Source organism: Triticum aestivum, chromosome 3B, assembly GCF_018294505.1.
Source record: "Triticum aestivum cultivar Chinese Spring chromosome 3B, IWGSC CS RefSeq v2.1, whole genome shotgun sequence".
NCBI classification, from domain to species: domain Eukaryota; kingdom Viridiplantae; phylum Streptophyta; class Magnoliopsida; order Poales; family Poaceae; genus Triticum; species Triticum aestivum.
Genome location: NC_057801.1, coordinates 138,209,258 through 138,223,124, shown reverse-complemented (window position 1 = coordinate 138,223,124; position 13,867 = coordinate 138,209,258). Strand labels below are relative to the sequence as shown.

The 13,867-nt window shown below is 44.0% G+C and overlaps 1 protein-coding gene across 1 annotated transcript; it reads left to right on the top strand.

Annotated features, from left to right (window-relative positions):
• The first annotated feature begins 12,226 nt into the window (after positions 1-12,226).
• Positions 12,227-13,663, top strand: LOC123065036 (aspartic proteinase CDR1-like). The gene has a single exon (XM_044488409.1). It carries the CDS (start codon positions 12,227-12,229, stop codon positions 13,661-13,663), a length of 1,437 nt encoding a protein of 478 aa, XP_044344344.1.
• Positions 13,664-13,867: the final 204 nt, after the last annotated feature.

Below are 13,867 nucleotides of genomic sequence, written 5' to 3'. Positions count from 1 at the left end.
GACCAAGCACATCAAGAGACGCTTCAATTCCATTCGGGACCAAGTCCAAGTGGGAGACATAGAGATTTGCAAGATACATACGGATCTGAATGTTGCAGACCCGTTGACTAAGCCACTCTCACGAACAAAACATGATCAGCACCAACACTCCATGCGTGTTAGAATCATTACTATGTAATCTAGATTATTGACTCTAGTGCAAGTGGGAGACTGAAGGAAATATGCCCTAGAGGCAATAATAAAGTTATTATTTATTTCCTCATATCATGATAAATGTTTGTTATTCATGCTAGAATTGTATTAACCGGAAACATGATACATGTGTGAATACATAGACAAACATATAGTCACTAGTATGCCTCTACTTGACTAGCTCATTAATCAAAGATGGTTATGTTTCCTAACCATAGACATGTGTTGTCATTTGATTAATGGGATCACATCATTAGGAGAATGATGTGATTGACATCACCCATTCCGTTAGCCTAGCACTTGATCGTTTAGTATATTGCTATTGCTTTCTTCACGACTTATACATGTTCTTGTAACTATGAGAATTATGCAACTCCCGTTTACCGGAGGAACACTTTGGGCACTACCAAATGTCACAACGTAACTGGGTGATTATAAAGGAGTACTACAGGTGTCTCCGAAGGTACATGTTGAGTTGGCGTATTTCGAGATTAGGTTTTGTCACTCCGATTGTCGGAGAGGTATCTCTGGGCCCTCTCGGTAATGCACATCATTATAAGCCTTGCAAGCAATGTGACCAAATGAGTTGGTTATGGGATGATGCATTACGGAACGAGTAAAGAGACTTGACGGTAACGAGATTGAACTAGGTATTGGATATCGACGATCAAATCTCGGGCGAGTAACATACCGATGACAAAGGGAACAACGTATGTTGTTATGCGGTTTGACCGATAAAGATCTTCGTAGAATATGTAGGAACCAATATGGGCATCCAGGTTCCTCTATTGGTTATTGACCGAGAATAGTTCCAGGTCATGTCTACATAGTTCTCGAACCCGTAGGGTCCGCATGCTTAACGTTACGATGACAGTTTTATTATGAGTTTATAAGTTTTGATGTACTGAAGTTTGTTCGGAGTCCCAGATATGATGACGGACGTAACGAGAAGTCTCGAAATGGTCGAGACATAAAGATCGATACATTGGAAGCCTATATTTGGACATCGGAATCGTTCCGGGTGAAATCGGCATTTTACCGGAGTACCGGGAGGTTACAGGAAGCCCTCGGGGGGTTATTGGGCCTACATGGGCCTCGAGGGAGAAGAGGGAAGGAGGCAGGAGGGGGCCGCGCGCCCCTCCCCTTCCTAGTCCGAATAGGACAAGGGAAGGGGGGCGGCGCCCCCTTTCCTTCCCCTCTTCCTCCTCTTTCCCCCCTTCTCCTATTCCAACTAGGAAAGAAGGGAGTCCTACTCCCGGTGGGAGTAGGACTCCCCCCTTGGCGCGCCCTCCTTGGCCGGCCGCCTCCTCCCCCCTGGCTCCTTTATATACGGGGGCGGGGGGCACCCCATAGACACACAAGTTGATCTACGGATCATTCCTTAGCCGTGTGCGGTACCCCCCCTCCACCATATTCCACCTCGGTCATATCGTCGCGGAGTTTAGGCGAAGCCCTGCGCCGGTAGAGCATCATCATCGTCACCACGCCGTCATGCTGACGGAACTCATCCCCGAAGCTTTGCTGGATCGAAGCCCGGGGATCGTCATTGAGCTGAACGTGTGCTGAACTCGGAGGTGTCGTACGTTCGGTGCTTGGATCGGTCGGATCGTGAAGACGTACGACTACATCAACCGCGTTGTCATAACGCTTCCGCTTACGGTCTACGAGGGTACGTAGACAACACTCTCTCCTCTCGTTGCTATGGCATCACCATGATCTTGCGTGTACGTAGGAAATTTTTGGAAATTACTACGTTCCCCAACAGTTGAATGATATAGCCACCTTGTTTACTAATGATGAGAAGTCTCGCTATTTATATATCCTTAAGATATTTCCGTTCTCATTAAAGGGTGATGCTAAGACTTGGTATAATTCTCTTGCTCCTGGTTGTGTGCGTAGTCCCCAGGATATGATTTATTACTTCTTTGCTAAATATTTCCCTTCTCATAAGAAACACGCTGCCTTGCGGGAAATATATAATTTTGTGCAAATCAAAGAAGAGAGTCTCCCACAAGCTTGGGGGAGGCTTCTCCGGTTACTTAATGCTTTGCCTGATCATCCTCTTAAGAAAAATGAAATACTTGATATCTTTTATAATGGACTAACCGATGCTTCCAAGGACTACTTGGATAGTTGTGCGGGTTGTGTTTTCAGGGAAAGAACAGTCGACGAAGCTGAAATACTGTTGAATAATATGTTGACTAATGAAAATAATTGGACTCTTCCCGAGCCAGTTCCTGAATTAATTTCTGAACCAATTGAGCCAACTCCTGAGCTTATTCCTAAACCCACTCCGAAGAAGAGAGGTGTTTTATTTCTTAGTCCTGAAGATATGCAAGAGGCAAAGAAATCAATGAAAGAAAAAGGTATTAAAGCTGAAGATGTTAAGAATTTACCTCCTATAGAAGAAATACATGGTCTTAATTTACCGCCTGAAGAACCACATTGTCTTGATAACCCGACACAGGTAGTAGAGGTAAATTCTCTCTATAGATATGATAAAGTTGAAATACCCTCTACTAAATTTCATAGCCCTTGCTTAGATGAATTTGATGACTTTATGGCTAGACAAGAAAGTTTTGATGCTTATGTTGGTAGAGAGTTAAAGAATAATGCTTTCGATATAGGATGCGTAGGTGATAATCTGGCTAGAGTTAAAGATGAACTTCACCGCGTTAGCAAATATGCTTCTATGGTTGCCACTCAAGCTGAGCAAGTACTTAAAGCTCAGAATGATTTGATTGATGAATTAAATAATAAAAATGACTTTGCTATTAGAGTGGCTACTAGAACTGGTAGAATGACTTAGGAACCTTTGTATCCTGAAGGCCACCCTAAGAGAATCGAGCAAGATTCTCAGAGAAATAATTTAGAGGCACCTAGTTCTTCTAAAAAGAAGAAAAAGAAAAATGATAGGACTTTGCATGCTTCTAGTGAACCTACTGTAGACCCACCTGAGAATCCCAATAATACTTCTATTTCTGATGCTGAAACACAATCAGGTGATGAACATGAAGCTAGTGATAATGTTAATGATAATGTTCATGTTGATGCTCAACCTAGCAAAAACAATGATGTAGAGGTTGAACCTGTTGTTGATCTTGGTAACCCACAATCAAAGAATCAACATTATGATAAGAGAGATTTTGTTGCTAGGAAGCACGGTAAAGAAAGAGAACCATGGGTTCAGAAACCCATGCCCTTTCCTCCTAAACCATCCAAGTCAAAGGATGATGAGGATTTTGAGTGCTTTGCTGAAATGATTAGACCTATTTTCTTACGTATGCGCTTAACTGATATGCTTAACGTAAATCCTTATGCTAAGTATATGAAGGATATCATAACAAACAAAAGAAAGATACCGGAAGCTGAAATTTCCACCATGCTTGCTAATTACACTTTCAAAGGTGGAATACCAAAGAAACTTGGAGATTCGGGTGTTCCAACTATACCATGCTCCATTAAAAGAAATTATGTTAGAACTGCTTTATGTGATCTTGGAGCCGGTGTTAGTGTTATGCCTCTCTCTTTATATCGTAGACTTGAATTGAATAAGTTGACACCTACTGAAATATCTTTGAAAATGGCCGATAAATCAACTGCTATACCTGTCGCTATTTGTGAGGATGTGCCTGTTGTGGTTGCAAATGTCACTATCTTAACGGACTTTGTTATTCTTGATATTCCCAAGGACGATAGTATGTCTATTATCCTTGGTAGACCTTTTCTTAATACTGCAGGGGCTGTTATTGATTGCAACAAAGGCAATGTCACTTTTCATGTTAATGGTAATGAGCATACGGTACACTTTCCGAGAAAACAATCTCAAGTTCATAGTATCAATTCTATTGAAAAAGTTCCAACTATCATTTTTGGAGGTTTTGAATTTCCTCTCTCTACTGTCAATAAAAAGTATGATATTCTTATTGTTGGGGATTTTCATATCCCCGTTGAGGTAACTTAGTGTTATTCGAAATTTCTCCAGGTTCCGTGTTATTCGGAATGAGTTTGTTAACAAGACTTGATCAACCTTGTTAGTGGATTCATTTTGATGACCACGAGATGGATGAAACTAGAAGGCACAACCTTCTGTACCCTCTTTTTACTTTCTGTTATTTAGAATAAATAAAGCAAAAATAGTATTATTCGTCTGTTTTCTGAATTATCCGAGCATTAAAAAATTAGTCCAAAAACAAAAGTGCTCCAAATGCCCTGCAAATTTAGTATGATTTTTTCTGGAATATTTGAGGATTTTAGGCACTGAAAACACTGCAGGAGGGGCAAGCACCAGGCCACGAGAGAGGAGGGCCCCCCTGTAGGGCGCGCCCCCCTGTCTCGTGGGCCCCTGGTGGCTCCCCTCCACTTATGCCAGCACCCACACACTTCATCTTCTACCCAAAAAAAATCTCCATCCAGCTCAAGCACGAGTTCTAGCTCGTTTTGCTGCGATTTTCGATCTCTTAGCTCAAAGCTCCATTCGCAAAACTGCTTTGGGAGATTGTTGCTTGGTATGTGACTCCTCCATTGGTCCAATTAGTTTTTGTTCTAGTGCTTTATTCATTGCAAATTTTTGCTGCATAGGTGATCATGTTCTTGATCTTGCATGTTAAATTTTTGAGGTCCCAAGCAATTCCAATGCATGATATAGGCTCTAGGCACTTGTAGGAGTAGTTGCTATCAATCTTGTTTAGTTTTATTCACTTTTATTTTGAAGTTACTAAAATTTCAGAAATTTTCAGAAAAAGAAATATGCTTAGAAGAATGTACCAAGGAGGTTCCTCGGCAAAGAAAGGGCCAAGGATTGCTATACGTGAACAAGATGTTAATTTGCCAAGGGACGCAAATGTACGGGCTTGTGAGTGGCCATCCGATGATTTTATGGTCGAAGCAGGCTTCAAGGAGGAATTTGACGCGTATGTGCATAATGCCGAGTTGGAGGACTTCTTACAAGATGAGTGTCCTCAATATTATCAATTGACTGATTCCTTTGTGCGGAGGTTCGAATATATTTCTGCGTGTAATTCTCCTAGTGTCATGTTTGATATTTATGATACATCTTGTACCATGGATTTAGAGGATTTCACAACTGCTTGCAAACTCCCGCAGTGGGGTAATATTAGTGATCCTCCCAAATATGAATTTAGAGATTTTATTGCTAGTATTACCGTGGAAGATTCTAGGGACGTAGAACAAGCTACCATAGGGAGCATTCATTTTCCTGCTATACATTACTTTGCTCTCTTTATTGGTAGATGCATTAATGGTAAGGACGACGTATGTCACATGTGTGCCCCTGATCTTAGTGTCCTCAAGAGTGCTGTGTCAGGTTATAACTTGGGGGCAATAGTTGCACGTAGGTTGCAGAATAATAGTAGAAGGGGAGATTTCTTTGGAGGAATTTATGCAACCCGTGTGGCTAATTTTCTTAATATAGCTCCACGAGAGGGGGATATGATTGTACCTCCTGTTTATTTGGATAAAGAAGCTATGTTTGATCATCATTTTCTTGAGAGGAATCAACAATTCCTCCACTATCGATTAATCTATGACAGACACAACGTCGTCACTGTTACTCTTCTTGCTCCCTACCTTTTTGATTATCAGGCAAAAGGAAGATATGTTGTCACTAGGGAAGAAGCAACTGAATATGAGAGGGGAATGGAGGAAGCTCACCAACACGCTGCTGCTCAGGAGACGGTCGTCTCTGCATCTCAGTACTACCCCAGTTTCACTTATGGATATCAGCCAGGCGGTCATTGGTATTAAACCAACTTAGGCCAAAAGCCTAAGCTTGAGGGAGTACGTATTTCTCACCAACTTTACATTCATGTTCACACACTAGTCGTCGGTGCTCATACTCTTTCATTGTATTATCCATGTTAGTTTAATTTTCTTTTTCTAGTTTTCTTCTTGTGTGTTTGATAAACCTTGAGAAAAACCAAAAAAATTAGTTAGTTTAATGTCCTTGCTTGTAGTAGAAATTAAAATAAAAACCCAAAAAGATTTCTCGTTCTTTTCTTTTACTTGTTGGGAGCTTTCCCGTGTAAATAGTTTTATTTTCTTTTCTTTCTTTTGGGGGTCGAGAAGACTATATTGAAAATGCTTAGTGGCTCTTATATGCATGATTGTCTATTTAACTTAGAGCCCATATTACTTGTCTTCTCTCTTGAGTTGAATGCTTGCAGATTCCAGCTTAGTCCAATGCACGTGCACTCTTATTATTATACACATCGTTCGGTCGTGCAAGTGAAAGGCAATAATGACGATATATGATGGACTTATTGGGATGAGAAAAGCTGGTATGAACTCGACCTCTCTTATTTTTGTAAATATGATGAGTTCATCGTTCCTGAGTCAGCTATTATGAAGTAAACATATTTGCAATGACATTTAGAGATTATAGTTGCTTGTGTCATGCTTGATTAGCTATGAGTTATAATGGTTTACCTTACGTGCCAACATGCAATTAGAATGATTGTGATGTGGTATGACGGGATGGTATCCTCCTTTAAATGAATTGAGTGACTCGACTTGGCACATGTTCACGCATGTAGTTGAATCAAATCAACATAGCCTTCACGATATTTATGTTCATGGTGGATTATATTCTACTCATGCTTGTACTCGGTGTGAATTAATTTTAATGCATGTTTACGACTGTTGTCACTCTCTCAGTTGGCCGCTTCCCAGTCTTTTGCTAGCCTTCACCTGTACTAAGCGGGAATACTGCTTGTGCATCCAAACTCCTTAAACCCCAAAGTTGTTCCATACGAGTCCACTATACCTTCCTATATGCGGTATTTACCTGCCGTTCCAAGTAAATTTGTATGTGTCAAACTCCAAACCTTCAAATGAAATTCTGTTTTGTATACTCGAGCAACTCATGTTTCAACTAGGGCTGCCTATATCTTCCATGCTAGGTGGGTTATTCTCAAGAGGAGTGGACTCCGCTCCTCATTCACGAGAAAGGGCCGGTAACCGGGATGCCCAGTCCCATGATCCAAAACGATCAAAGCAAATCGAAATAATTAAACAAAACCCCCCAGGGTTGTTGTATGTTGGAGGCACTCGTTGTTTCGAGCAATCTATGGATTGATGCTTGTTGGTGGTTGGGGGAGTATATCCCTTTACCATTCTGTTTGGGAACTGCCTATAATGCATGTAGTATGGAAGATACAGCCATCTCATAGTTGTTGCGTTGACAGCGAAAGTATGCCGCTCAAAATGTTATTCAATCTCTATTTTAAAATCGAGCTCTGGCACCTCTACAAATCTCTGCTTCCCTCTGCGAAGGGCCTATCTATTTACTTTTATGTTGAGTCATCATCCCTTCTTATTAAAAAGCACCCGCTGGAGAGCACACTGTCATTTGCATTCATTACTATTGGTTTATATTGGGTATGACTTGACTGGATCTTTTTTACCATGAATCACAATGTTTAGTCAGTCCTTGATCTTTAAAGGTGCTCTGCATTTATGTTTTGCGGTATCAGAAAGGGCTAGCGAGATATCATTTTGTTATATCATTGTTATGATTATTTTGAGAAAGTGTTGTCATCCGAGTTTTATTATTATGGCTCGCAAGCTGATTATGCTATTGATATGAGTAATTGTGAGACCTATGTGTTATTGTGAGTATGATTAGTTCATAATATTTGCTGAAACTTGAATGCTGGCTTTTCATGTTACAACAACAAAAGCAAATAGAGTTTGTAAAAGTTTTTCTTTATCACTTTCAGTTTATCAACTAAATTGCTTGAGAACAAACAAAGGTTTAAGCTTGGGGGAGTTGATACGTCTCCAGTGTATCTATTTTTTCAAACACTTTTACCCTTGTTTTGGACTCTAACGTGCATGATTTGAATGAAACTAACCCGGACTGACGCTGTTTTCAGCAGAACTGTCATGATGTTATTTTATGTGTAGAAAAGAAAAGTTCTCGGAATGTCCTGGAAATCCACGGAGGCACTTTTTGGAATTAATAAGAATTTTTGGCGAAAGAACTAATGCCAGGGGGCCCATAGCCTGTCCACGAGACAGGGGGGCGCCCCCCCTAGGGCGCGGCCTCCTATCTCGTGGGCCCCCTGGACCTCCTCCGACTGCAACTCCAACTCCATATATTCCGTCTCGGGGAGAAAAAAATCAGAGAGAAAGTTTCATCGCATTTCACGACACGGAGCCGCCGCCAAGCCCTAGTCTCTCTCGGGAGGGCTGATATGGAGTCCGTTCGGGGCTCCGGAGAGGGGGATTCGTCGCCGTCGTCATCATCAACCATCCTCCATCACCAATTTCATGATGCTCACCTCCGTGCGTGAGTAATTCCATCGTTGGCTTGTTGGACGGTGATGGGTTGGATGAGATTTACCATGTAATTAAGTTAGTTTTGTTAGGGTTTGATCCCTTATATCCACTATGTTTTGAGATTGATGTTGCTATGACTTTGCCATGCTTAATGCTTGTCACTAGGGCCCGAGTGCCATGATTTCAGATCTGAACCTATTATGTTTTCATGAATATATGTGTGTTCTTGATCCTATCTTGCAAGTCTATAGTCACCTATTATGTGTTATGATCCGACAATCCCGAAGTGACAATAATCGGGATACTTCTCGGTGATGACCGTAGTTTGAGGAGTTCATGTGTTCACTATGTGTTAATGCTTTGGTCCGGTTCTCTATTAAAAGGAGGCCTTAATATCCCTTAGTTTCCGCTAGGACCCCGCTTCAACGGGAGGGTTGGACAAAAGACGTCATACAAGTTCTTTTCCATAAACACGTATGACTATTTACGGAATACATGCCTACATTACATTGATGAACTGGAGCTAGTTCTATATCACCCTATGTTATAGCTATTGCATGAGGAATCGCATCCGGCATAATTATCCATCACTGATCCATTGCGTATGAGGTTTTCATATATTGTTATTCGCTTATTTACTTTTTCGTTGCTACTGTTACAACTACTACAAAAACCCAAAAACATTTATCTTTACTTTTGCTACCGTTATCATTATTATCATACAACTTTTGCTACTAAACACTTTGCTGCAGATACTAAGTTATCCAGGTGTGGTTGAATTGACAACTCAACTGCTAATACTCAAGAATATTCTTTGGCTCCCCTTGTGTCGAATCAACAAATTTGGGTTGAATACTCTACCCTCGAAAGTTGTTGCGATCCCCTATGCTTGTGGGTTATCAACGCACCGCGACAGTGCGCCATGTGTCGGGGTGCACCCTCCCGTCATCAGGTGGCCATGCCGTCCTTACTCGAGCACGGCTCCTGCTTCTGAGCAACGATTCCATGCTCCACGAAGAAGCATCGCCCTCTTCCCTCCTCCATCAATCTGGTGCATCTTTGTGTGGCAACGTCTGATGGCTTGTGTGCTGCTCGCATGGCAGGCGAGGTAAGTTTGGCCAGATGACAACAGGTGATGCCCTGAGAGGCGCCACCTTCACCCCACGTTGCTAATTCTATCAAGGTTTTGTATGGCATGACGTGAGTTTGCTTATCATTTTCATGATCTTCTCAATATGATTATACATGCCTTCTTAGTGTCTCGTGTATGTGTTTATTGTACTAACACTTTGCTTCAAAGATTGCCGAACCATGATTCTTTGTTTCTTGGATATGTTTCTGACCAGACGAGCTTGCGCCCTGTCACGACAATCTCCTCCAATACGCGCCCCGGGCGGGCCTGACACATCGCCGGTCGGTTCTTTTGCAGAAAAAAGAAGCAATTATTTTGGAGCCACGAATCATGTAGCATCGGTTGAAAATATAATTGGTTGATGTTGAACATACTACAAATCTGTAACTCTAACCACCTATGCACAAAGGAAGTGGCAGAACAAATGGAAGCATACAAAATGGAAGAATCCGTTTCTAGGGTACATGCTAGAGATGTAGACGGTGGCTACGAGCTCCTTTTAATAGTATCATCCGGAACCTATAGAACCTACATGCTAAAGTAACAGACTCTAGTTCATGCATATGTTGCACCTGCAATACAAGAAGAAGCCCAACCAAAAACCTGGAAAAACACTATAGAACTTATGTTGTACTTCCTCCATCCAAATTATTTGACGCAGCTCTAGTACAGTAATTTGGATTGGATGGAGTATAACAAACACACCACTTTGAGAATCAACCTATTTGACACATGCATGAATTATAAAGATAGAATATTCTCTTAAGGAAAAGAGCCGGCGCTCACCTGATAATTGCGCATGCGACGACCGCCTCCACTACCGCCTGATTATAGATAGTACGGCATACAACAACCCTATAGGACACCAGCTAATATCGGTGATGCTACACACACGGACAAAATGTTACAGGGTTTACGGGCTGGGTTTAGGAAGAGGAAGGGCCTCACCCCCCTGAAAATCAGGGGGGAGAAGTTAATTAGTGCTAAGGCACCTCGTTGTTAGCCCGTGCGTCTAGGATTATTCGACTAATATAGCGATTTAAACCCTAGTGGATTGGGGATACCACAGTCCCTCTAACCATCCAACCACAGGTTGGGTCGCTTTTACAGAATTGGTGTTGGATAAAAACAGCAGCGGTGGGCACCAAAAGTCGGCCGTCACTGGTTCCTAATGTGTCAGTGGTGGGCATTAGTTTACCAATAGCGTCAATATTTTTCAAAGTTAGCAGTCGTGTCCAACTCTATAGTGTTCGCCACAAATATATTCATATAGTGTCCCTCAAGATGATCTGGATTACGCTTCTACAAAACTGACAAGCAATAATCTTATTTTAGAATTAGAAACCGCATGATCCACTCTCTCCAATCAAATAAATGTACCATCACTAATCAAATTAATGTGGCATCACTAATCATATTTCAGCAAAATTTTAGCAATCACTAATCACGGCTGTGTCCATGCGTGAGAGTGTGCACTATATTTTGCACTCAATCACAGTTCATATCAAATCATGACTTACCCCATTTGTCTCGGCCTCTCCCCAACATGCAATGAACAAGTCAAGGGCTACCGGTTGCTCCTTTCAAGGAGGGTTTAAGACAAGGCAGTATTCAGAGGATGAGTACCACAAATTCCAGCTCGAACAGAATAGCAACGATGAACTTCGCAAGGTTGCTGCTCAGTTTACGTTTTGTGGGCTGAAGAACTTTATCATCACGGTCCAGTTCATCATGATTCTAGTGTTGTTTTACTTTTGTGGTCGTATGTAATGGAATGAGCACTTGTTAGGATGGTAGATGGTAAGCTCACCATATAGAGTACAAGGTTACTGAAACCTGTCAAATATGTGCAACCAAACAACGTGCAGCACCTCATAACACCCATACACAGGTAACCAAATACGGGGCATAAATTGTGGTCGTGATGTAGAGAGACAATATGCAGACAACCAAAACATGATTTTTGAGCCCGCATTAATTAGCTCAGCCAGTCTCATATGAGCCAGAGATGCAAGGAGGAAAAAAAACAGTGCAGGGAACCAAACTGGCCCTAGATGCATCTGAAACCTTATGTGTGCATGTGGGACGAGAGTCATATGCAGGTTGTCCATCAGTTTATTCCTGGCCTTTTCTCAAACAGTTACCGTTCGACTCAGTGGAAAAGAATCGACCACCCCCCTGTCTTGCCAGTCGATCTGGATTACGCTTCGAGTACAAATTTGACAAGCAATCACTAATCATATTGGGAATCATATTTTAGCAATAGAAACCGCATGATCCCCTCTTTCCAATCGAATTAAACGTACCATCACCAATCAAATTTAATGTACCATCACTAATCATATTTCAGCAATCACTAATCACGGCCGTGTCCATGCATGAGTGTGCATTGCAGTATATTTTGCAGTCAATCACAGTTTATATCAAATCATGATTTACCCCATTCGTCTCGGCTCCCCATTTACTGATTACCATCTACTCATGGAGTATATATATGCTACACCATCATGGACTATACGTATACGCTGCACCAGCGGCACCCGCGACACGACCGGTGGAGGTGGAGCTAATCCTTGGGAGTTAATTAGTTACTAGGGCACAATGACGGGTGTGGTATCTCGTGCTGTCCTGCTCGTCGGCGTCGTGATCATGACGGCGCAGATGTGCGGGTGCACGGCTTACGTCGGCCATGGCGGCGGCGACGGTTTTAGCGTCGAGCTCATCCACCGTGACCACTCCGTCAAGTCGCCGTTCCACGACCCGTCGCTCACCCCGTATGCTCGCATGCTCGCGGCCGCGCGCCGTTCCACGCGGCGCGCCGCGGCACTGGCACGCTCGTATGCCGCCACCGCCGGCACTGGCTCTCCTGACGGCGGCGTGGCTGAGGTCATCTCCATCCCGCCGTTCGACTTCCTCATGTACGTCAACATCGGGTTGCCGCCTACACGGATGCTCGTCTATGCCGACACCGGCAGCGACCTCCTCTGGGTCAAATGCAGCAACGACGGCACCGCCGATCTTCCCAAAGCCGCCAGGAGAGCGCCGCCGAGGGTGGTGTTCAACCCGTCCAAGTCGCCGACGTTCGGCCGCGTGAACTGCAAGTCCGGCACGTGCCACGCGTTCACCGGCACCGGCGTCTCCTGCGACGCTAAATCCAACTGCAAGTACGTTTACTCCTACGGCGACGGCTCCGAGACTAGCGGCGTCCTCTCCACGGAGACCTTGACCTTCGACGACGCCCCAGGCGGCTGCGTCGGGTGCCGCGAGCGCCCGCAGCTGCAAGTGGCCAATTTCAACTTCGGCTGCTCCACGTCCACGAAAGGCGCCTTCACCGGGGATGGACTCGTTGGCCTCGGCGACGGGAACTTCTCCCTCGCCAACCAGCTCGGTGCCGCCACGTCGATCGGCCGGAGATTCTCCTACTGCCTCGTGCCCTCCTTCGTGAACACCCCCTCGATCCTCAACTTCGGCGCCCGCGCCGCCGTGAAGGAGCCGGGCGCAGCAACCACGCGGCTGCTCCACCCCGACGTCGACGCATATCTCACCATCGCGCTCGAGTCCGTCAAGATCGGGGGCAGGAGCTTCACGTTGCCACAGCGAGCCCGCATCCTGGTGGACTCTGGCACGTCGCTGACGTTACTTGTGAAGGAGCTGCTGGACCCGATGGTGAAGGAGCTGACCCGGAACATCAAGCTCCGGCGGGTGAAGTCACCGAACGAGGATTTACCTATTTGCTACGACGTGTCCGGGGTGGGGGAGACGGCGTTCGGGAAGATTGTCCCGAAGGTGAAGCTGGGGCTGGGAGGCGGTGGGGTGGTGACGCTCAAGGCGGAGAACACGTTCGTGATGCTGCGGGAGGGGACGATGTGCATGGCGTTGATGGAGGTCCCCAAGGAAGATCAGGGCATGATCTTGGGGAACATCGCCCAGCAGAACATGCACATCGGGATCGACCTCGACAAGCGCACTGTCACCTTCGCCAGTGTAGACTGTGCTACTTCCTATCCATGGCCCTCCCCTCCGGCGGCCTCAGTGTAGCTGCTTTTTTATTTTTATTTTTTTTAGTTTTATTTAGGTGATGAGGAAATGTGTTATTTTGCTTGGCGTAAACGCATAAAGACGTTACATGTGGTGCAAGATAAAACTTTTTTTGGGGGGGAAAGATAAAACTAATTGCTTTCTAAACCTATTCAAATACTGCCTACATTTTGTACTGTACAAAGCAAAACATAAATACTACCC

What these genes read in the sequence shown, in the direction of transcription:
- LOC123065036 (XM_044488409.1), top strand. Translation starts at nt 12,227, where the DNA reads ATGACGGGTGTGGTATCTCGTGCTGTCCTGCTCGTCGGCGTCGTGATC.